Raw genomic sequence first — 25,610 nt, 5'->3', positions numbered from 1 at the left:
TAGAAATGGATTATGAAGTTTTCTTTCTTTTATAGTACTGTTTAAATTTGTACAATGACTTAAATATCTATAGTAAAAATACAAACTATCAGGGAGAATGCAGGATGCTGCTTTCATGAGCCTACTGTAAAGGGGATTCTAGTTTGGGATTCCTAGTTATTTCCGTGGAGAGCGGTCACCTTTTAGTTCCACAAAGTCTTGATAGCTCCAGAAGGAGCTGCTGAAAGCAAAGGCCTTGAATGAAGGGGTTGGTGGTGAGGGGGCAGGTCGGGCTGAGGTTTGTGTTTATCTGTGAGAAATAGGTCATTGCCTTGTCTGTAATTTTTAATCTTACTGGCTCTTCCGCCACAAACATTTCCCTTCTGTTTTTCATTTCAGATTTTCTTCCCAGTAGGTTGACCCTTTTCTCTGTTCAGTTTTCTCACATCCCGCTTCCATCCCACTAGCATTTGTTACTGTGTTGATATTTTGTGTGTAGAGTTTCTGAAACCTTTTTTGTGTTATACTAACAAGTAATCTTTCTTGGCATGGTATTTATTAATGAAGCTAGTTTTCATATATCAATAGAAACTGTGTTTTAAACCTAAATACTTCTATTTGGTTTACTTTTATAATGAAGCCATAAAGATTCCCTCCTATTCGTCTGGCTTTTAGAGAGTATTAACCAAGAGCAAAGAAGAGATACTTGCTTATACTTAGCACCCAAGCTAATGTTGTTCATATTGTCTTATTAGAACACCTGGAGAGTGCAAGTTCTAACTCAGGTATACCAGCTGCACAGAGAGGTGAGTTTGTCTAATCAAGCAAATAGTCTCCAAAGGTGTGAAATTCTAGTGTGGTGATTCATGAGCGTACAGACATCAGAGAAATGCACTGGACGATGGAATAGACACCAAAATGTGGCTTTATTGTAGTTAGAATGTGTCTTACAAAATAGTAATTAAACAAATATTTACATTTTTAGCATTTTAATAGTGTCCCACTTTCTAAAACTAAAGCTTTAGCTTTTTAACATTGTTTTTTAGCTCAGCAGTAGTAAAAGTTATTCTTTTTAAAATGAGAACTTGTTAGGCTCACACTTGCCCCTCACCCCATGTTATCAGAAGCTTTGTCGCCAAAATCAGACATGGAAATAGAATATTGACAAAAATGACCCTTTGGCTTTCTTGTTACTATTGGTAGAAAGAAGGTATTTTAATAAAAGATAAGTTAACTAGTGATTTTTTTTCATGTATTCTTCACCGTTTGATTCTCATTATTTTTATTTTTGATTTCAGGGTAAAATTAGGGCAAGGAATTATTCACAAAGTTCTGATTGTAAATTAAAGCCCTGAATATAAACAGCTAAAACAGTGTGAAGTAAAAAGAATGGGAAATGAAGTTAGTTAAAACACAGCGTATGGTCCTTTCCCTGATCTCTCTGTTAGACCCGCTTCCATTCCCCCTAAGAGACCACACAGCTGTGACATCACCAAAGATGCTCAGCCAGCCAAGAACTTGGTTTTGGACAAATCAGTGTCTAAAGCTTGACTCTTTACTATCTCTCTTACCTGACTTGAAAAGGACCACTTTTTCCCCTAAGTTACGGTTAAATTACGTCATCGGAAGGAGTGTTATGACGAGTAAGAGACGTCATCCATATTTTTTCTTTGTTTTTTCTTTTGTTTTCTGTCTGTGTTTTCAGCAACGTCAGTTGATTACAGTTCCTTTGCAGACAGATGCAGCAGCTGGATAGAGCTCATTAAACTGAAAGCTCAGACCATAAGGCGTGGATCAATTAAGACAAGTAGGCGGATGTTTCTACCATGTTACAATCTGAGAAGCATATCCTTGATTTCCCAGTGGTGAAGGCTAGACCTGACTACTCAGTAATAACATTGCCAATCAATCATGTATTGGAGTGTGAAAGCTGCAGACTCTAAAGGTCATTTAGCAAAAGCTATTGAAGGGCCTTTAGATTTTTTTAACTTTAACTGTAGGGTTGTGTTTTTAGTATATTATTTTTGTGAAGGTATTCTTGAAAGTATATAGATATTATATCATCTAGTGTAAGGAAATGATGAGCTCTCTTATTGAAGAGACACTCTTCCAGGACCCAAGGTACTAGGTAGTGTACGGTATTTGTCAGTTTACTAAGAGCGATATCCAGAGTGATAAAAGAATGAGGTATTTCCAGAGAGAAAGTGGTCAACTCTTATCTCACTGCTAGACTCAGGATCAGTACTTACATGTTCTTTATCTATACTCCATGTGTTTTGGTAGACTTTGAGGTATTTGAGTGAAAGATTTTACATTAAAGGGAAGGAACTGTGTTTTAGGGAGAAGATCACAAGATATGGAACCAGCCAGATATGGTTTTGAATCCTAGTAGTGCCATTTTAATAGCTGTGTGACCTTGGGCAAGTTATTTAAGTTTTGTGAGCCTCAGTTTCCTCACGTGTAAAATGGAGATAACACCTACGTTGCTGGGTTGTTGTAAGGATTATATATATACATATATGTGTGTGTGTGTATATATATGTATATATGTCTGGTTTATAGTAGTTATTGGATAAGTGGTAGCTATTATTTGTTATTTCATGAACAAACAACTTTTAGACAGCCAAGGTCATTTGTTGAATTTTTTAAATTATTATGAGTTTGATCGAGAAGGTTTGGAAAAGAAACCTACTACAACTAGTTAAGATATGGTTTATCTACAAGTTGACAATGATGAAGTCGTCTGAAAAAAAGATGGAAAAAGCTGCACTGGGAAATGTAACAACTTTCACACTCTCCTTGTAATAATTTGTTCCTACAGCAGATAATTTTTAATGCTCTACCGCTTTTTCTTCACTTTATAACGATCATTGTGTGTGTAGCTCCACCTCATCAACATTTTCTTTTGCAGGAATGCCATTTTTCTTCCAAAAGATTACATTCCAGCATTTCCTCTTATGTTTTCCTTTCTCTCTCTATTTTTAATTGCATGCAGTGCATGATAATTTCTTTTCTTTCATGACATGGCTTAGCCTCACAGACAGCTGAATGTTGTCACCACTTATTTGGAAACCTTAGGGAATAATTGAGTCACCAGCATATGATCTTGATGCTTTCTCTTCTTTCTCCAATTTTAGCTGTGACAGTCGAAAAAGCAAGTCCAGTGGGTGAAGGAAATTTCCGGAATCGTTCTTCTCCACCTTGTGCAAATTCTACAGTTGGCGTGGTTAAGATGACACCTCTTTCCTTCATTCCTGGAGCAAAAATAACGAAATATCTTGGGATAATTAACATGTTTTTTATTCGGGAAACCACTTCTCTTCGTGAGGTAATTTTATAGTTGTTATTTAATTGTTTTTGTGCGTTTTCTGTGGTTGAAGATATTAGTATCAAAACCAAACAAGTTTCAAATTGGTTGTTTATTTGCCAGAAGTAACACACACACACACACACACACACACACACACACTTTTTTTCATAACCTGTCTGGATTGTCTCTAGCAGCTAGTATTATCATAAGAGTTGTGTTGTGTTTAATCCCATTTGTTATTAGAAACTCCAGGTCCTTATCATGTGGTAACTAAAACAAATAAATGTATCCGCATTTGATTAGAGGTTTAAAACAGCCCTGAAAGAACAGCTTGGTCTTCTCAGTAGGTATTTGCCTGAGATATATTTAAATAGCAATTTTTAAGGGTTTACATTTAGAAATAGTAAGGGACTGTATCATGGAGAGATGTCTTGGGGATTGTTTATGTCATTTAGCTCTATCGTTTTCTTCCTCTGAAAAAAACTGAGGCCGCTTGTTTTTTTCCCCTCTCGCCATCAGTGTGTAAAAATGTTCAAGTTCTTACCTCACACTGGCTGGATATCATTAAACTTTAATTTTTTTTTTAAGTAACAGCAGTTCTAATCTTCTACTTGATGTAGTCAAAGTTAAGAATCAGTCAGCCTATTATATTTTGCATTACAGAGGAATTTAAACTCAAGAAAAGATTATATTTCTATTTGTCTTATGTTTTGGAGCAGGACTGCTAAGCAAATTACTGTGAATGGGGAAATTTTTTAATTATTTAGGTGTGAAACCCAATAAACTCTTCAAAATTTACTTCAGCGGTAGTTTGTATTTTTAAAAAGTGTGTTCATTATAAACATGACTTAACTATGCTTTTTCCCCATTGCTTCATTAGCAGTGATTCTATACTTTCTTGGAAATAACAGCTTGCTTATTAATTTTTGATATCATGCTCACCCTCCTGCACCTAGCACAGTGCCTGGTGCAGAGTAAACATAAGTTGTTTTTGTGTAAGTGAGGGAGTGACTTCTGACAGATTAACTAATTAGATAGATGTTTCCTTTAAGATAAATTACTTTTAAAATCATATTCTAATTGTGTTGAGATGGGAAAGAAACTATCTTAAGATGCTCTCAAAAACCTTTTAGTGTAGAATTAAAATAGGAGACACTTTTATTAAGTTTGACAAAGAAATTTGGGTGTGAGAAGCTGGCATAGATTGGTGAATTGACCTTTTCCGGTTGCTCTTACTAGCACATGGATATTGTACTATTGAATCCATAAAATTTTATTTCCTAAGTGCCTTCTCTACTGCTTAAGCAACCATACCCCAAAATGTTACTTCACAGTAGATTTCCTTTCAACAGAGATTTGTAATATTAACTGTATGGTATAATATCCCAAATTTATTCATTGCTTGGTGAATTATTTGCTTACAATTATATAATCTTTTAAAAATTACCCCTCTGTAGTCTCTGTTACTCTGCTATCAGAATTTCTTGATTTGAGATGGAGGAGGGAAACTGATAAAAGTAAAAGAAAAAGCTGTCCCGGGTGATGATTGAGTCAGAGGCAGGCTGACACAACTCAACTTAATTCCTTAATTACAAAGAGAGATACCTGTACAAAACTTTATGTAGCATCCTGTGACTTTTCAGAAAGATGTGACCTGGACGAATGGTTCTTCTAACAGTGTATTGAATTTTGTCCTTAACCTCCAGTTTAAAGTTGGAAATTTCTTCCTAGACTATAAATAACGTCCAGTAAAATTTGTGGAAAACTTAGGTTGAGAAGCATTTTAAGCTCTCATTTAGCCTTTGGTTTCTGTTTTGTTTGTTTTTGAACACTGAAAAAGTTCCCCAAACTATTGGATTTAATTCCCTAACTAATATGTACGGACCACTTAGTACGTGCATCTGTTGAAGTAGGTGTTAGCGTATGTAGTTGTGAGCACAGCAGAGTCAGTTCCCGACCTGATGGGATTTAGTCTAGTGGAACTCGGGCATGGTGGACAGTAAATAAATAATCATGTGATTAACAGGTAACTCCTAGTAATAGTAAGTCATGTAAAGAAATAAAACAGGGCCTGTCAGAGAATATAATGGGAGAACTTAATTTAGATCTGATAAGGAAGGTTTCTCTGAGGAAGTCACATGTAAACCAGGACCTGAAGAATTGAGTAAAAGTTACCCTGGTGGAAAATTGGGTGTGGAACCTTCATGTGCAATGACCCCGAGGCAGGAAAAGATGTCACACCTTTGAGAAACTGAAAAAGACAAGTGCGACTGGAACCTGGTTCATTGTCAGAATAGGAGATATGGATAGCAGAGAAGTCTCATTGTTTTTATTTACCATCAATTTATTTGAATGATGATGGGAACGACTTGATAGAGGGAGGTGCTGAAGATGGAGGGACAGTTAGAACTCTTGCTCTGCCATCTGTCCACTAGCTCTGTGGTCCTGGCTCGTCATGGGCACATCACAGATTCTCTGAGCTTCAGTTTCATCATCTGTAAAATGAAGATAGTAATCCCTGTCGTAGACATGTGCTCAGTAAAGGTTTGTTTGTTCATTCATGCAACAAATCCCCATTATGGAGGGAATTAAAATGATCGTCCGTTATATTAAGATCACTTAAGATGTTTTAATATGTATTCTTTGATGTTTTATGTACATTAGTTTACACATGTATCCAGTTTGGTTTTTTGCGCGTCATCATTTAGGAAGGAGGTGTCAGTGGTTTTCTCCATGCTTTTATTGCTGAAGTGTTTGCGATGGTGAGAGCTCACGTGGCTGCACTGGGAGGGAATGCTGTTGTCTCCTACATAATGAAACAGTGTGTCTTCATGGAGAATCCAAATAAAAACCAGGTGAGATGGGGTTAAAAACCTCTGATGGCGGGAACCTGTGAATGTATCCCATGGCCTTTTCACCTCCCACCTTCCCCCGAAAAAGAGAATTGCTCTTCAAAGCTCTTTGACTCTAGAGGCTTAAAACATGTTTTAATGAATATGTTGGTAACCATGGTCCTGCATAGGTCAGATGCTGTTTTCACATCCCCAGTGACTAGTTATTATTCTTAAATACCTCTGGAAGTTTTGCTCCTAAATTACTGTTTCCTCCACCTTCTTGGTGGGTCGTTGGGATCCAGTGATGGCTAACGGAGGACAGTTAAAAGACGCCCTCTGGTTTGGAATGTGATGCTGTCCAGTTCTAATCGCCCTGCTGGTGAAGAGTACATCATGATGGGGCCACACTGTTTATTTCTAATAAGTAATATAATTCTGTTAATGGGGACAAGGGAATGTTGCTTAGGTTAAATCTTAGAATAAATTTCTTTTATCAGTTTTTTAATAACTCACTTACAATTGTTAAAAATCCCTTTAAAAAATTAAATAACTGTATTAATGAGTTTGTTTGTTTCCTGTGAATTGCCTTCTTGTCCTTTGCTCATTTTTCTCTTGGGTTGTACGCTTCTTCAGCTCTACGGCACTGCCCCCAGGGTAGCCAGAAGCGTATGAGCGTGTTGTTGAGTTTGTGACTGAACATGTCCTGTTGTTCTTATAGGCACAGTGTCTTATAAACGTAAGTGGTGATGCAGTGGTTTTTGTTCGTGAATCTGAATTAGAAGTGGTGTCAACTCAGCAACCTGCTGCCACCTGCCAGCCCTCATGTACTGGAGGAGAAGTTACAACCTGAAGTCAGTTAGAAAGAATGAGCTTCACTAAATGACATTCATGGGTCTCCTTTGTTTTGTCATTCATTTATCTTACTAGATGTAAAAAATGGACTTGAGAGAATTGAGGAAGAATTGATACATTATGAGTATATTCGATTTGTCTGGGATCACTTGGAGGCCTGAGAATGTTCAAATCTTGACATTTTAGTTTGGCCAGCCTAGACGGACAGGCCCAGTGGAGCCTTGACCGCACCTCCCCCCCAGGAAGTTCAGATAAACTTCTCTGAGAACTGTAGTAAAGCGGGAAGCTATGTATAATTTATGTTGATTTTAATAAAATCATAATTTAGAAAATGAAATGGTAAGATTATAAGGAAATTAGGATAGCTCTCCTAGTGTAATTTAGAGAAACTAAGCAAGAAATGAACAAATTGTTAATGAGTAAGTCGTCTGATTCAAGGAATGTATGGGGAAAATGGAGAAAAGTTTTCAGAAAACTACGTGGGTTTCTTAGTATGTTATTTTGATGAGGAATTTGGTAACAACTGAAAGGGAAAATTGCTTCAGCCATCTTTGAAAAAGAAGTTAAAATTCTGCAACTGGTATCCATAATATGTCCTAACTACTGGAAAAGAAAAGTAATTAATCAGAGCCAGTGTCCTTCCATTGGAAGTTTAAATAAGGAAGGAGGAAAAACATTACTATATAACTTCATTTCTAGCCAAGTTTCAATTTGTGTTTAATTTGTCTGGAAGAGGCTTGGCTTCAACTGGGAAGAAAAGGCCAGTGAATTTTGTTGAAGTAGTTAAAATATAATTGATCTAGAAGGAACATAAAATTATTTTCTAATAAAGTCATACTGCACTCCCACCAAATAAACAGAATTTTAGTAATATCTTAGGGATTTTTGATGGTGAGTTAGACCGTATTTGGCATAGAGTTTGGAAATGTAACTTGAATGTAAATATGCTGCAGAATGTTGAATATATGGATAGAAATACTTTTTTTGTCAATGCCAAATACCTATTACAAGTGAACCTTTAAAAGTACATTTCTCCTTTGCACAACAAAATTTCTTTATAAAACTCATGATTTTGCTCTTCCAGGATAACAACTGCCCTAAAGATTAGGAGTCATTTCCTTGTTATCACAGGTGTCAATATTTTTCTGTACTTTGTTTATAATTTTATTTTTTAAATAAAAAATTTATAAACTGGAATATTCCTAAATCTCTTTTTTTGCCTCTTTGATGTAGTACTGTCAGTGGTCAGAAATCACTTTCCATCTGATCATCTCCGTTCATTTCTTTAGTCAACAGTCATCTGTTGTGCGTATACTATATGCAAGGCCCTGTTCTTAATTTGCGGGAAAAAATACATATGTAATTGTGCTACTCTCATTGCCTTTGGTAGGAAACCTACAATATTAAGTGAGAAAATGTGTGTAGCTTGGGATGAAGGTAGCTTCCCCAAGGAAATGATACTTAAGCTCAGTCTAGAAAAATAGGCAGGTCCCTGGAATTGACTGACTTGTTCATAGTTTTGTTTATCCATCCATCCATCCATCCAGCAGCTATTTTGGGATTCCTGAGTATGTTTCTGAGTCCTTTATTGGCAGGGGATTCATAATGTAATTATCACTAATTGAGTACCTGTTTTGTGCCACATCCTGTGCATATGCGTTGTTACTAATTCTTAAAACATAAAACTAGCTGGGTGACGTTATCTCCATTTTGGTCTGAATATTTGGATACTAAACAGAGGCACAGGCTGATTTCTAGAAAAGCCAGAGTTACAGAACTCAGGCTTGCTGTCTGCAGACCCAGGCCGTTTGCTCAGTGTGGGTTACCTGTGAAGTACAGTCAGCCCATGCCAAGATTGGCTCCTTCCAGAAAAGCTGATGTTACCTGATGCCCCAAAAGTTGCTGCTGTTCCCTGTATGTGGATTCCCTCAGAAACATCATTTTAGATGTGCTGGGACTTAATCTTTTGGAAGTATTGAGGCCAGTTATGGGATCTAACAGCACACCTCATAGTTTCTCTCATTCTTTATTACTGCTCCAAAGCTGAACTACACAATTTAACCAATACTTTGTTAGTTTGCTAGACTCACTGTCCCACTTCCTCCACCTCCTACTCTGCTGTAATCCATCACCATCTGGCTTCCATCACCTGATCTACCCCTAAATTTGAACATGCCAAGGATGCAAGTGTTGGATTTCAATATTGCAGCGTCAGATAGCTGACAGGCTTCTTCATGCACACACATATAATTTTTCATAAATGCATAAATTGGATCATGTACATAATTTTTAAAAAGTTTTATTTTTTACCTTTACACCTAGCTTTCTCTTCCCCCATATCATCCCTCCCAATCCATGTTAATAACCTAGTATGTATCCTTCTTACATATTAAAGTATGCTAATGAGGTATAATTTACATTCAATAAAATGTAAGTGTACAAGTTTTGACAAATAGGTTCAGTTGCGTAACCAAGATAACATTTCGTCCCCCGAAGAGCACACCCTGTTCCCTTTTGCAGTCAGTTCACTTCCCCTTCCATGTAAATAGGATCTTGTGCTTGGTAAATTTCACTTAGTATAATACTTTCTAGATGCAGCCCCATTTGGACATTTTTGCCTATTATGAATAAAACCTTTTTATTTAAGTTCACACTTTCCTGTGAAAATAGGATTTCTGTTCTATGGGGTTGACTTCTTATTGATAGATCATCTGCCATATGTGTGACAAAACTTCCCCTGATTTTGCTGTCCATCCATGTAGCTTATGGCAACTTTGATCATATCCAAACTTGTAATTTTATTATAGATAGTATGACTTTCCTTCCTTAGATTCCCTGAGTTAAGATGACCTCCCCTCGAGTTTTTGGCTGTCTTGCAGGTTCATCCAACTTGTCCTGAATTGCTTTCGTCTTGGTGGCTCCCCATCAGACTTGCTACCTTCATTATTTGTTATTAGATAAGTGCCATCACCACTTGACCAGCTTTAGCTTGAGTCAGACGCCTGAGAGATTCACAGTCTTCCCACGATAGCCCCCAGCCGCACTGAACGAGATGCAGAAAAACGTGGAAGCATGAAAATGTACGTTATGCGAAAGCAACGTATTTATTGTCAAGCACTTTTGTAGCTTTTTCTTTTTTCAGGGGGAGGATCTTTCAACGAGTACTTTGAGAATCTGATCTAAGCTCTGTACCTTGTCTCCAGAAGAATAAGCATAGATGTAAAATTTTGCACGCTACTTCAGGAGGTTTATCAAAAACCCTTTGTTGACCTCAAGTTAAATCTAGTATAGGCTGAATGGAGGGGAATAAGGAACCAGGCTGAAGGAAATATTGGGAAGGATTGGGTAAATCCTATCCTAAAAAGTTTTGACTTTTCTCCAGTAGAAATGTCAAGACATTTTTAAGATTAGACTTTTAAACTTTAAAAAATACATATTTATAGTAGGCAGAATAATGGCCCTCCTGCCACCCTCTGCAGAGCTGAATCTCCAGGGCCTGGGAATCTATTACCTTACATGACAAAAGGGACTTTGAAGTTAGGATCAAAGCTAAAGACCTTGAGATGGGGAAATTATCCAAGGTTATCTTCGAGGGTCCTCGAATCTAATCAGTTGAATCCTTAAAAGTGGAAAGGAGGGGTAGAAGAGTAGGTCAGGGAGATTCGATGAGAGGTGAACTCAACCTGCTGGCTTTCAAGAAGGAAGAAGGGAGCTACAAACCAAGGAATGTGGGTGGCATCTGGATGCTGACAGCCAGCAAGGAAATGGGGTTCTCAGTTCTACAACTGCAAGGAACTGAATTTTGCCAACAACTTAAATGGGTGAGGAAACAGATTCTCCCCTCGAGCCTCTAGAAAGGAACAGGGCTGAAGCCAACAGCTTGGTTTTAGCCTGGTGAGACCCACGTCAGACTTGTGACCTGTGGAACTGTAAGATAAACTTAAGTCACTCGGTTTGTGATCATTTGTTATGGTAGCAATGGAAAACTAATACAAGTTCTCATAAGTTTAAATTGTAGAGATATAGTTCAAGTATCAAGTTACCATAGTTATGCCACTTATGGTAACATCTAATATGAAATGCTTCGCAGACTCAAGGTACAATTGTTAACTTTTATTTTCCAATTAATTTTTTAATTGGAATACACATCTGAATAATTAGCAGAAATCCATAATCTCCAGTCTTTGAAGTCATCGTCAATTCTAGGGGCTTGACACAGTCCCCCAGATATTCAATCAGCTTCCAGGACCTCTTTGGTTTGCATTTGCTTCTCACTGCCACATGGTGTCGCTGTTGGAATGGGTTCCACACAGTAGAAGATGGTCTTCTGCAGCAAGGGTGCCAAACCGGCCAAGACTCCCATACAGGTTTCCAGGATTCTTTAGCAGGTAATTTCCTCCATGCCTACTCCATTCGAGGAAGGCTGCCAAGTTTCAGTTCCTAGTGCTAAGCAGCTGTCAACTGAGTTGTGAGAGCTATAAATTCTAGATGTCAGGTTTTTTTAAAAAATATGTATTTTGCAAATATTTCCCCTCAGTCTGTGGCTTATTTTGTGTTCCTTAAACATTATCTTTTGAGGAAAAGAAGTGTTTAATTTTGATGAAGTCTAATTCTTTTTTTTTTCTTCTTTGGTTTGTGCTGTGTTCTATCTAAGAAATTTTTGCCTGATGAACCTCAGAAACATTTTCTAGAATTTTCACAGTTTTTGGCTTTACATTTAGGTACATGATCATTTCAAGTTATGTTTTTATATGGTGTGAGATAGGGGTCAAGGATTTATTCATTCATTCATTTGCTTGCATATGGATGTCCAATTGCTCCAGCAATGGACAATGTTGACTAGCTTTTCTACATTGGATTGACATGGTATCTTTGTTGAAAATTGATTTTTAGTATATACAAGTATAATTGATTTTTTACATTGATCTTGCATCCTGCAGCCATGTATTGATTCTAGTAGATTTTTCTGTGTTTCTTTGGAGTTTTCCTGTAGACAATCATTTTATGATTGTACATGGGGACAGTTTTATTTATTCCTTTGAATCTAAATAGCTTATATTTATTTTTCTTGTTCCTTACTAAATTGGCCTTATTAATTATTACCTTATTAAATTATTAAGTAAATACAATGTAGAGTGATAAGGGTGGATATTCTAGCCTGTTCCAGACCTCAGGGGGAAGGCATTCACTATTAAGTATGATGTTATCTGTGGGTTTTTCCAACATGCTCTGAATATTATCAAGTGCTTACTCTCCATCTACTGAGATGATCAGATGAATTTTCTTCTTCAGTTTGCTGATATGGTGAATTACACTTATTGATTTTCAAATGTTAAAACCAAATTTTCAAATGTTAAACAAAATGTTCCCTCCTTTTTTATTTTCCAGAAGTTTGTCTAAAATTGATGCTATTTTTTTCCATAAATGTGTGATAGAATTTTCCTATGAAGCCATCTGAGTCTTGAGTTTTCTTTGTTCAAATATCTTTAACTATAAATTGATTTTATTGAATTTATTAATAGATATGGGGCTGTTCAGGTTATCTTTTTCTTCTTGTGTAAGCATTGGTAGTTTGTGTCTAAGTAATTTGTTTTTTCTGATTTGTGGTTTATTGCTATAAAGTTATTAATACTAGCTCCTTATTTATCTTTGTAATATCTGTGGGAACTGTAGTGATGTATCCTCTTTAATTCCTGATATCGGTAATTTGCGGCTCCTCACTTCTTTTCTTGATAAGCTTGGCTGGAAGTTTATGTCATTAATTGACATCTTCAAAGAACCCACTTTTGGTTTTATTGATTTTTCTCTATTGTTTTTTCCTCTGTTGTCAATGCTATTTGAGTCTGCTCTTATCTTTATATTTCCTTCCTGACACTTGTTTTGGTTTAATTTGCTCTTATTTTTCTAGTTTCTTCTAAGGTGGAAGCTTAGATCATTGATTTGAGGGCTTTCTTCTTTTCTAATATATAAAAGTGAATGTGGGGCTTCCCCGGTGGCGCAGTGGTTGAGAGTCCGCCTGCCGATGCAGGGGACACGGGTTCGTGCCCCGGTCTGGGAAGATCCCACATGCCGCAGAGCGGCTGGGCCCGTGAGCCATGGCTGCTGAGCCTGTGCGTCCAGAGCCTGTGCTCCACAACGGGAGAGGCCACAACAGTGAGAGGCCCGCGTACCACAAAAAAAAAAAAAAGTGAATGTGACACATTTCTCTGTATACACTACTTTAAGAGGCTCCCCAAATTTTGAGATGTTGTTTTCATTAAATTCAAAGTATTTTACAATTTTCCGTTTTATTTCCTCTTGGACTAGTGGGTTATTTATAAGAGTGTTGTTTAGGGATTTTTCCAGTTATATTTTTGTGGTGATAACAAGATCTAGTCTTGTAGCAACTTTGAAGCTTGTAATACAGTATTGTTGACCATAGTCACCATGCTGTGCGTTAGAGCTCTAAGACTTACTTATCTACTCTTTGCAAGTTTGTACCCTTAAAAAACATCCCGCCAATGCCCACCCCATCTTCATCCCAAGCCCTGGTAACCACCATTCTCCTCCCTGTTTTTTACGAGTTTGGCTTTTTAAATTTTAAAATATTTATTATTTATTTATTTATTTATTTATTTATTTAATTTATTGATATAATTGACATATAACCTTGTGTAACTTCAAGGTGTACAACATGTTGATTTGATACATTTATATATTGCAATAGGAAATAGCACCATACTGTTAACTAACACCTCTATTTCATCATGTAATTACCATTTCTTTTTTGTGGTGGGAATAATTAAGATCTTTGTTAATTGCAAAATTTTACAGTTTCTGAGCAATCAATTATTTATTATAAAAGAATTAATATCAATTGAGAAACATTTCCAAAATGCTGATTTAAATCTATATCCACTTATTGAGCTTGATAATGTCTCTTGCAAATGATTCAGAAGTTTTGATAAGGTTGGTTTATTTTTCATTGCTAAACAAGAGAATCATTTTATTATGTCTCAGATGTAACTTTTACCTGTGAGATTTAATTACCTCAATTAGCAAAAAGTATACTGCCACAGCAAAAAATATTATATAGTTGAAGATTCTCCTCCAATATATCAGTGTAGCGCTTTCATTGTGATGTTTTTTGAAGTAACTTTACGTATACAAGGTTAATTGGAAACCTTGATACTCCTAGCAGCAATGTTTTCTTGACAGGAGATTATCTGAGATTAAGGGAATTGATTAGATCTGTAAAGAAGATGACAGATGAAGCTTAGAATGAATGATGACCCAGACAGTGATTAGAACACTTTTTCTCCATTTACATTGCAGTCAGTCACACATAGCATTTTATTCTCACAGGTAAGATTTTCAAGGAAACTGCTAGGCTTCAGATTGAGGGAACAAGAAGGATTCTTTTTGGCATAAGGATGAAGGTAACTATTTCATACCTTGTAAGACAAAGGCACACATATATGTTTTAACAACAGAGTCATCTAGTTGAATTATTCTTGTCTGCCTTGGGTGGTATTTGCTAGGTGTATTTAGAGAAACGGATCTATTTACAGACACTCCCATCTCTTTCTCACTCTCTGAAATCGAGGAAATTGAGGAAAAATCCTTTCTGTGTTTGCTTGGACACAGTTATGTTTGATGGGCCTTCATCAGAATATAAATTGATCAGTCTCCTAATCCTCCACTTTGAAATAAAGTACTCAGCCATTATTGACTCCCAGAAATATTTATTGGCCCGTAAGGTTGTCCTCCACACATTGGCACAAATATCTCGTTCACCAAAGTGGTTATAATGATGGAAATAAAAGCTGAAACATCAATTTGTAATGGGTGGAAGGAGGTGGGGAGCAGCTGTGTTCAGTGGATTGATTGCTGTTTGTACCCTTGGGCATTTTCCAGAAAGCCCTTTCATATTTATTCTTATCATGTTTCAGAGGCATGAACCTAAGGGACTGCCACTTAATGTCTGTAGTTGGGAAACTCGAGACCAATTTTCTTGGATGCTCAATGGGAAGGACATAGGTACCACTTTATCCCTCAGATTTTAGGTCTTAAATTATTAATAACCTGTTTGTAATTGCTTTTATTTTGTGTCAGCTGAACTTGGCATATTACAAAGAGTTCTACAACCAACCAAGAGTTCTTGGCATATTACAAAGAGTTCTTAGTACATAATAAAGGCAGAGTAAATATTTATTACAGGTAAAATGAATGAAACTTTTGTTTTTTCTTTAAAAAAATTGAAATGCCATTGTTTAGAGTTCAAGATAAACTTTTAAGCATAAAGCTATTTAAGATAAAAACCAGTTAATTCTCTTAGTGCTTACGTATCTCTAATAGCTTTTGCCATTTTAGTGTCATGCTGTCTGAATTTTAATCTATCCGAGGAGTTACCTTGTTTGTCTTTTTTATTAACATTTTATTATTTTTTAATCCCAATGTTTCAGGAGCTTTTATTTTATCACTTCTTTTTTGTAGGCTTGTTTTTGGGATTTCAGATTTTGGAATCTCTGATATTTTAAAACTAAATTACTGGCCAAGAACCTTTCAGTCATTCTTTTATAAACATTCTGGTTTTAAATACCTACCATCTAAACAGCAATCAATCAAGAAAAGAATAAAAAGCCAATGAGGTCAATTATTCTTCTGTCCAAACTCCAAATTGATAGTCTTCAATTCTGATATCGGTTTTGTCTAATTATTTAAAGCTTTGGCAAACGTTTTGACAGGACATTTGATGTTAAGTGTGTTATTCTCCCTTCCTCCCTCCCTCCCTCTTTTTCTTTCCTTCTCTTTCTCTCTCCATCTCCCACCATTCTTCCTTCCTTCTTTCCTTCCCTCCTTTCTTCCTGCATTTCACAGGGATTTTCAAGATTCATCCTCCTAAGGTCACTTATTACATTAAAAGTTCAATGTGTTTATTTTATTATTATTTTAAAAAGATTTATTTATTTATTTGGCTGTGCCAGGTCTTAGTTGCGGCATGCGGCTCCTTTAGTTGTGGCATGCATGTGGGATCTAGTTCCCCGACCAGGGATCGAACCTGGGCCCCCTGCATTGGGAGTATGGAGTCTTAACCACGGGACCACCAGGGAAGTTCCCAATGTATTTTAATGCATAAAACACCAGCCATCTAGGACAGTTCCATTTAAAATGACGAGAAGAAGGAGTAGTTTGCTCTAAAGTCCACATTCACTTTGAAATAAGAATTGTGCCTCCAGAGTGAAAAAGAACTGTGAATAGGTTTGTCACAGTAATTATACTATCGGCCTGCAGAGCTATGTTGGCAAAGGTGCTGGTGTTCAGGAGACTCTTCTAGTCCTGGATCTTCCACCCACCTAGTACCATTACTTCTTCCGCTTAAAGTCACCTCCATGGGGTGAGAAACTTGATCACTTAAAGAAGCCACCCAGTCTCTCTCTTGAACATCACCTAATGCTAATTCTCCACACAGCCCTTACTACTCACTACCTGATATTTTCCTTGTTTGTTTCTTTTGATTATCCTCCTGGAATTTAAGCTTCAGAAGCTTTATGTCTTTTTTTCTTTGCTGAATATCTGGCATCTAGAAGAGAGCCGGGAATATACCATATCTCATTGACTAGCATGACATCAACTGTAAGATACACCATCATTTTACATACGTGTGAAAAAAAATGCCACCATTTATGCTGTGGGACAATGCCTTCTTGTCACTTTAGGCTTTTAATTTTAATATATTGAAGAGCTCTTTTAGATTTGTTTAGAAAGAACATAAATTTATCATACATAGCAAAAATAAATTCGTTGAGCTATTCCTGAAACAACTTCTCACTCAGAATCCAAATCTCCAGTATAAATTTTCAGTGAAAGTTGCCAGTACATACATTTTTCCACACAATATCATGGTCTGTGTCATCAAGTGCATCAGTGAAGCAGTATTTCTTAAAAGATTGCTCCATTATTGTCTTCGTGATTTTTTTCCCAGATGGTGACACTCGCTCTGCAAGTTTTGATGCTTGTGGAAAGTCAATGCCTGGCAGACAGCAACTCTAAGACTCACCCAGATTTCAGAGAGGTCAAAATGTGAGAAACTGTACATCCATGCATTGCAAGAATAGGGTTGTAGATACTCAGTAAATAAATGATTTTTGAATACTTAAAGAAATGACTCTTGTCAACTCTCTCTGTCCTTGGGCAAGCCAGTTTATTCCTTGAGCCTTATTTTTCTCATTTAGAAAATTAAGGTGTTAGACTAGAAGCCCCCTAAGATCCTTTTTGCTAAAAGAAAAATTGTTAAGTGCTTTGTAAGGGGCTGTAGTTGTATAAGACAGTATAGTGTTGGTGAACCATTAAAAAATACTCTGTCCAACATGATCTTCAAAGGTTCAAGGTTTCAGTTCAAACAGTAAGAATTCCACCCATCTGTCCTTTCAGATAATTGATGGGAGATGCAAGAGCTCAGCTCAGAAGGTATAAGGTATGTGGAGTGTGGGCATTCTCACCACACTTAGCTGGCCCCTTTCTTTTTTTTTTTCTTTCTTCCTTCCCTGCGGTACGCGGGCCTCTCACTGCTGCCTCCTCTCTCATTGCGGAGCACAGGCTCCGGACGCGCAGGCCCAGCGGCCGTGGCTCACAGGCCCAGCCGCTCCGCGGCATGTGGGATCCTCCCGGACCAGGGCACGAACCCGTGTCCCCTTGCATCGGCAGGCGGACCCCCAACCACTGCGCCACCAGGGAAGCCCTGGCCCCTTTATGTGCCTGGTTGTGGCTGGTGAGTGAGTATACAGCACACAGAGTACTGCCATTAGAGAGAAAAACTAATCATTGAGAGGATTTACAGACAGGAAGAAATGTATGCTTAACCTCTGTATGGCTCAGGATGTAAGGAAGGGATGACCTCTGGACCCTTTGCCAAGGTTAGAAAGTACTTGGAGGGGCCAAGCAGAGAGCAGGACTCAGGTTGCAGCTGTGCTAAGAGGACTATCTGGCCTGACTGCAGGTGACCCAATTGGGCAGAATTTAGAGAATCTTGGTTGTCAAGTTTTGTCTTGGTTCTCTCTATACACAGCCCTCAGAGTCTTGTATCTCCAGATGTGGCTGAATGGACACTTTGTGAATACAGAATTGTTCCTTTATAAGCCTGAAGTCAATGCCTACAAATTTGGGGAGCAACTCCATGAACCACCAGATAACCCATGTAGGTATGCACAACATCCAGCTAAAAATGTCTATAGGCGCTGCCTGACATGACTACCTACATCAATTAATCTCCATGGCCTTGAACTTGCTGTATACCTCGCTATGTTTCAGGAGGCCCTATCTTAGACACAGTGACCTCCTGCACATCAGTGAGAGGATTGAAACTAGAATAAGGAAAGCTGGGATTGGTTTCTCCTTTGTTTCTTCTATTACTGAAAGTATCCGACTATTGTAATTAATTGCTTCCTGCCTGTTTCTTTCCCTAGGTTATGAGATACTCCCCAGAGAACTGAGGAACAACAAAGAAGTACATTATTAACTAAAATCAGCACATTCCTTTTTTTTTTTTTTTTTTTTTTACCATCCTGGAATAGATAATTTATCGTAGTTTGATGCCTCAGGAAACATTCCATTTTGGTTACAAGACACAGAAAGAGGCTGTCTTAAACTTGCCTCACAGACACCTTCATATACTTGGCATGGTGCTAACGCCTCCTACTGCCGTGGGATTTGTTCTTTCTCAGCGTAATTGGAAATTCTCCTTCCAGGTCAGAATCAAAGAAGGATTAGAAAGAAGTCCATTTCAACATTTAAAGACCACTTCAAGAATACTTATAATATCCTGCCAGTTATGAATATATTACATTTACTAAAATTTTCTAAGTGCCCTGCCAAATTTTTTCTTAATATTATAATCAAAAGTATTTAGTTATTGGTATTTCTGTAGCCACTGAAAATGCCAAGTAATTATATACAGAATATATTTTCTCCTTTGAAACTGCAAAGCCCCAGAGGTTCAGACTATAATGGCCACACTCTTCCAGATACATTATTCATTATAGACTAGCTCTCAAGAATCCTACATTATAGAAAACTAATTACCTGCTACATTTTAAACCACACGTATGCTAATTTACATTATGAGCATTTTGAACAATCTTTCACTCCAGGTCAACTATTTATTTATTTATTTTTTTAATAATAAAGGCACTGAACATTTTTTGGTAAAGCTTAAAAAAAATTAGGGAAATTTGACTAGCGAAGAATTTGACAGAATTCATTATTAGATGCATGATAAACAAGTATAATGGAAGATGGGTAAGAAATTTATGTTCTGGGCCAACTGTTTAAATATAAGTCTTTATTGCTTTATGATTCTGTACAGATGCTAAGGCCTGAAATGGAGATGATAAGAGATGTGTCTACCTATTGAGGATGTGAAAGACACCACTTGTCCGTTTGCAGGCAACACCTTGGAGAGGATGAGGTAGGATGCTTTTTCTAGATGCCCTGCTGCTCGTACAAGGAAGCTTCCCAAAGGATAGTATATGGAATTATATGCATGGTAAATTTGGGTTTACAGTAAGTCCCCTACATACGCACCTTCAAGTTTCGAACTTTCAAAGATGCGAACGTGCGTTCAACATGTCCAATCACGTTAAGTTAGCTCACGTGTCTGGCGTGCATTTTCACATGCATGTATCCTCTACAAATGGTTGTGCTTTTGTGTACTTTACTGTACAGTACTGTATAGAGCACAGTAGTACAGTATCTTTATTTCAAGGCCAGGATGTCTGGCAGCAAGCGTAAAAGCAGCGGTGATGTAGCTGGTGCTGCTAAGAAGCGCCAAGCGATAACAATGGAAACAAAAGTGGAAATAATCGAGAGAGTGGGGCGAGGCTAAAAGAGGTGGACGTTGCTTATAGCAAGAATTGTTCAACCATCAGCACGATTCTAAAGACAAAATCATGGAACATGTGAAGTCTCCTGTGCCAATGATGTCGACAGTAATATTGAAGAAGCATGGAAAAGTGATGGAGGAGATGGAGAAACTTCTCAGTGTGTGGATGCAGGGTCAGCATCAGCATCGAGTCCCGCTCAGCTTAATGCTGATTCAAGAGAAAGCTAAAAGCCTTTATGAAGACTTGAAGAAGGAATATGGCAAAGAATCAGAGGGCTCATCTTTTAATGCCAGCCATGGCTGGTTTCATTGGTTCAAGGCTAGAGCCAACCTTCACAATGTAAAAGTGAGTGGTGAGGCAGAGAGTGCAGATATGGTAGCTGCCTGGAAATTTCTTGAAATGCTTTGAGAAATTATTGGTGAAGGTATGTATTTACCTGAGCAGGTTTTTTTTTTTTTTTTTTCCCGGTACGCGGGCCTCTCACTGTTGTGGCCTCTCCCGTTGCGGAGCACAGGCTCTGGACGCGCAGGCTCAGCGGCCATGGCTCACGGCCCCAGCCGCTCGGCGGCATGTGGGATCTTCCCGGACCGGGGCACGAACCCGTGTCTCCTGAATCGGCAGGCGGACTCTCAACCACTGCGCCACCAGGGAAGCCCCTAAGCAGGTTTTTCATGTGGTTGAGACAGGACTGTACTGGAAGAGGATGCCAAACCGAAGTTACATCAGTAAGGAGGAAAAGTTGATGCCAGGCTATAAAGCAACAAAGGATAGGCTGACTCTTGCTTGGTGGCAGTGCTTCCGGCGATATGAAGCTGAGGCCTCTTTTAGTTTTTCAGAGAACACAAGAACCCTTAAAATCATAGCCAAGGGCTCTCTTCCTGCTGAGTGGAAGAGTAACCCCAAAACCTGAGTTACACAGACCAGTTTCCAGTACTGGTTTTTCCACCACTTTATCCCAGAGGTAGAGAAATATTGCTTGGAGAAGGACATCCCATTCAACATTCTTTTGCTGCTCGACAGTGCTCTGGACCACTCCCCGCTCAAGGACGACTTTCATCCCAATATCAAAGTAGTGCATCTGCCACCGAATACTATGTCCCTCATCCAACCTATGGACCAGGGAATTATAGCGACTTTCAAGAAATATTTATGTCACACTTTTCATCAGGCAGTAAACGCGTGTGACGAATCAGGAACAACCTTTTGACAGTTTTGGAAGGACTATAACATCTACAATGCCATAAAAAACATTGACTTTGCTTGGCATGAGGTTACGGCCATCACCGTGAATGGGGTTTGGAAGAACCTTTCCTTGCTGTTTGTTCACGATTTTTGTGGATTTGGGAAGGTGGATGAGGAGTCCAAAGAGGTCTTCAGCAACTCAGTGACCCTCAGCAAGTAGCTGGAGCTAGATCTGCAAGAGGACGACTTCACTGAATTCCTTGTGTGCAACACGAGGAGATAACTAATGAAGACCTGATGGAACTGGAGGCCCAGAGAAAGGATGAACAGAGACAAGAGGAAGAAGTAACTGGAGAACTGAAGAGATTCACAGTGCAGGAAATGGCAAGGGGATTTTCTTTATTTGAGGAGGCACTGTTAGTATTTGAGGCACAGGACCGGAACACAGAACTGTACATGAAGGTTGCAGCAGCCGTTCAGAATGCAGTCCAGTGCTACCGTGTCATCTGTGACGAGAAAAAAAGAGCTACTACCCAGACATCACTGGATCATTTTTTCAAGAGGGTAGATAGAAGTGATTCCAGCGAGGAGCCAGAACCTGTGCCATCAGCGTCAGGCATGAGTGAAAGTGCAGCCTGCCCTCCGTCTCCTGTTGCTGACGATCCCTCAGCTCTACCATCTCCCACCTCCTCTCCCTCCTCCAGTCAGTAACTCTTCTTGCCTGTTCACTCGATGCCAGCCCCTGTATGCCAGCTGTTGGACTGTACTGCTGTACTTTTCAAGGTACTGTACTGTAAGATTAAAAATGTTTTCTTTATTTTTTGTGTTTGTTTGTTTTTTATGTATTGTTTGTGTGAAAAGTATTATAAACCTACTATGGTACAGTACTATATAGCTGATTGTGTTAGTTGGGTACCTAGGCTAACTTTGTTGGACTTAACAAACAAATTGGACTTACGAACCTGCTCTCAGAATGGGACTTGTTCCTATGTAGGGGACTTACTGTACCCAGACCAGTCTGCTGTCCATAAAGTTTATTCTTTGCTACAGCTTTTAGGGAAGGATATTCAAAACTCGTCTCATGTATAAGTGTTCAAAAACCCTGGGAAGGCCTGACATATTATCACATACAGAACGACCATAGAGAAAACTTCAACAATAATAGCAAACCAGGCACGACTGTATTAGTGACACCTAGAACACAGAGCATTTCAAGTCAAGCTGTCTCCATTAACCCCATCACTCTGCACTGAAGTCTCATTCATTTAGAATGCAATTAAATTCCTGCAAGAGTCTTTATGAATTGTCCCCTTCCACCCTCTCGGATGGCAGCTCTTACCGCTGTCTCCCAGACATCCCAGCTTCCTCTGCTTTAAGGTGGCTCCAATGTCTCTTGTTCAGTGTTTCATAAGTATTTATACAGGCCTACAAAAAATATATATATAGGTGTACATATATATGTAATTATTTAAATAGCAGTGCTTTATAGTTTTCAAAGTACCTTTACCTTTTTTCTTTGATTTCTATCTTGTTTCCAGAAACTTTCTATCAGTTTCTACCAGTTTTCTAAAAACTCTCCTATACTTGATATTAGATTATTAAGATATTGATATATAAAGTATATCAATTACTTTCAGTAGAATTAATTGATAATGTAAATGAGTGAATCAGTGTGGCATGTTGGTGCCACTGAAAAAGTACAGCAAAAGATGGGAAAAGCGTGTTTATTTGCTGTCAGGAAATACATGAAAAAGTCCAGTGGCACTTCAGACCCAGGGACACACACAGAATGAAAGTGAGGGGATGGAAAATGATATTCCATGCAAATGGAAATCAAAGGAAAGCTGGAGTAGTAGCAATACTCATATAAGACAAAATAGACTTTAAAATAAAGACTGTCATAAGTGACAAGGAAGGACACTACATAGTGATCAAGGGATCAATCCAAGAAGAAGATATAACAATTGTAAATATATATGCACCCAACAGAGGAGCACCTCAATACATAAGGCAAATGCTAACAGTCATAAAAGGGGAGACTGACAGTAACACAATAATAGTGGGGGACCTTAGCACTCCACTTACACCAATGGACAGGTCATCTGGGCAGAAAATTAATTAGGAAACACAAGCCTTAAATGATACATTAGAGCAGATAGACTTAAATGATATTTATAGGACATTCGATCTGAAAGCAGCAGAATACATTTTCTTCTCAAGTGCACATGGAACATTCTCCAGGATAGATCACATCTTGGGTCACAAATCAAGCCTTGGTAAATTTAAGAAAATTGAAATAGTATCAAACATTTTTTCCAACCACAATGCTGTGAGATTAGAAATCAATTACAGGAAAAAAACTGTAAAAAACACAAACACATGGAGGCTAAACAATATACTACTAAATAACCAAGAGATCACTGAAGAAATCAAAGAGGCAAAAAGGCACATGAACCCCAATGCTCATTGCAGCACTGTTTACAATAACCAGGACATGGAAACAACCTAAATGTTCATCAAGAGGAATGGATAAAGAAGATGTGGTACATATATACAATGGAATATTACTCAGCCATAAAAAGAAATGAAATTTGGTCATTTGTAGAGATATGGATGGACCTAGAGACTGTCATACAGAGTGAAGTAAATCAGAAAGAGAAAAACAAATATCATATATTAATGAACATATGTGGAATTTGAAAAAAATTGGTAATAGACGACCTTATTTACAAAGCAGAAATAGAGACACAGAAGTAGAGAACAAACGTATGGATACCAAGGGGGAAAGGGGTGGGTGGGATGAATTGGGAGGTTGAGACTGACATATATACACTATTGATACTATGTATAAGATAGATAACTGAGACTTCCCTGGTGGTCTAGTGGTTAAGAATCCATCTTCCAATGAAAGGGATGTGGGTTTGATCCCTGGTGGGGAAACTAAGATCCCACATGCCATGGGGCAACTAAGCCCGAGCACTGCAACTATTGAGCCTGCACACCACAAATAGAGAGCCCATACACTGCAACTACTGAGCCCACGCACTCTGGAGCCCATGTGCCACAACCAGAGAGAAGCCCATGTGCTGCAACAAAGAGCCCATGTACTGCAATGAAAGATCTCACGTGCTGCAACTAAGACCCAATGCAACCAAATAAATAAATAAATATTAAAAAATAAAATTAAATTAAAAAATAAAATAGATAACTAATGAAAACCTACTGTATAGCACAGAGAACTCTACTCAGTGCTCTGTGGTGACCTAAATGAGAAGGGGATATATGTATATGTATAGCTGATTCACTTTGCTGTACAGTATAAAGTAACACAATATTGTAAAGCAACTATACTCCAATGAAAATTTTTTTAAAGTCAGTGGCTGCAGTGAGAGAAGGCAGATTGGAAGAAAGAATTTTATCCCAGTCCTTCTGGAATCAAGGTAGCATAAGGTGTACAGATGCAGAACAGAGTGACTCAGTGAGCTAGGATTCAATTAGTGGAAGGTAAAGAAGCTGCTTTTAGGGGAAAACTTGTGAATCATTAGACAACAGCATCAAACCAGGGTGAAAAGTCACACATCCTTAGATTGGAAAATCTGTCCTGTTTTTATGCCTCTCTTGTATGAAGGTGATAATAGCTCGCTCCATCATGGTGCCACTTAATGAGAGTAGAAAACCTGGGCTCACATGCTCTCAACAGCAAGAATAATTAATATGTGTGTTCAGATTCTATTTATGCTTCTGCCGTGAATGGAAGTCATCTTCTAGGTTGAATGAAAACAATATTTTTTAAAAATTGGAGTATAGTTGCTCTGCAATATTATCCAAGTTACAGGTGTACAATATAGTGATTCACTATTTTCAAAGGTTATACTCCATTTATAGTTATTATAAAATATTGGCTACATTCCCTGTGTTGTACAATATATCCTTGTAACTTATTTTTATACCTAATAGTTTGTACCTCTTCCTCCCCTAACCCTATATTGCCCTTCCCTCCCTTCCCTCTCCCCACTGGTAACTACTAGTTTTTTCTCTATATCTGTGAGTCTGCTTCTTTTTCCTTATAGTCATTAGTTTGTTGTATTTGTTAGATTCCATGTGCGGGTTATATCATATGGTATTTGTCTTTCTTGTCTGACTTACTTCACATAGCATAATGCCCTCCAAGTCCATCCATGTTGCTGCAAATAGCAAAATGTCATTCTTTTTTATGACTGAGTACTATTCCATTGTGTATATGTACCACATCTTTATCCATTCATCTGTTGATGAACACTTAGGTTGGTTCCATATCTTGGCAACTGTAAATGATGCTGCTAAGAACATTGGGGTGCATGTATCTTTTTGAATTAGTGTTTTTGTTTTTTCCATTTGAATGAAAACACTCTTACCTGCCTCATCCTAGCTCCAATTCCAGCCACTGAGAACTGGGTATTGACGGAATGGGCTGTGCTCACTTGCTCAGCTCTCAGCTTTCCGCTCCTTTATTCAGGATATGACAGAAGATCGACAGAAACTACTCATGTGTATTTGACACATCTCCGAGGTTTTGAGGTGTGAAGCTAAATGGTTTGGTTTAAAAGCCAGACC

General features: G+C 38.1%; 1 protein-coding gene across 20 annotated transcripts in view; it reads left to right on the top strand.

Annotated features, from left to right (window-relative positions):
* C2CD5 (C2 calcium dependent domain containing 5) overlaps window positions 1-8,172 on the top strand; it is an 82,435-nt gene extending 74,263 nt beyond the window's left edge. For 5 of the 20 annotated variants that reach the window (XM_033430243.2, XM_049694169.1, XM_033430249.2 and 2 more), the window contains 5 exons: window positions 735-785; window positions 1,715-1,786; window positions 3,117-3,307; window positions 5,998-6,144; window positions 6,842-8,172. In XM_033430243.2, the coding sequence (XP_033286134.1) occupies window positions 735-785; window positions 1,715-1,786; window positions 3,117-3,307; window positions 5,998-6,144; window positions 6,842-6,973 (593 nt within the window). In that variant the 3' untranslated portion in view covers window positions 6,974-8,172. Of the gene's footprint in view, window positions 1-734; window positions 786-1,684; window positions 1,787-3,116; window positions 3,308-5,953; window positions 6,145-6,841 lie in introns of those variants that run through there. The other 15 variants (XM_004270921.3, XM_049694167.1, XM_049694176.1 and 12 more) reach the window with 6 other exon arrangements.
* Window positions 8,173-25,610: the final 17,438 nt, after the last annotated feature.

This window comes from Orcinus orca, chromosome 11 (assembly GCF_937001465.1).
Source record: "Orcinus orca chromosome 11, mOrcOrc1.1, whole genome shotgun sequence".
NCBI lineage: Eukaryota > Metazoa > Chordata > Mammalia > Artiodactyla > Delphinidae > Orcinus > Orcinus orca.
The sequence above is the reverse complement of the archived record's forward strand: the minus strand, read 5'-3'. Positions and strand labels throughout refer to the sequence as shown.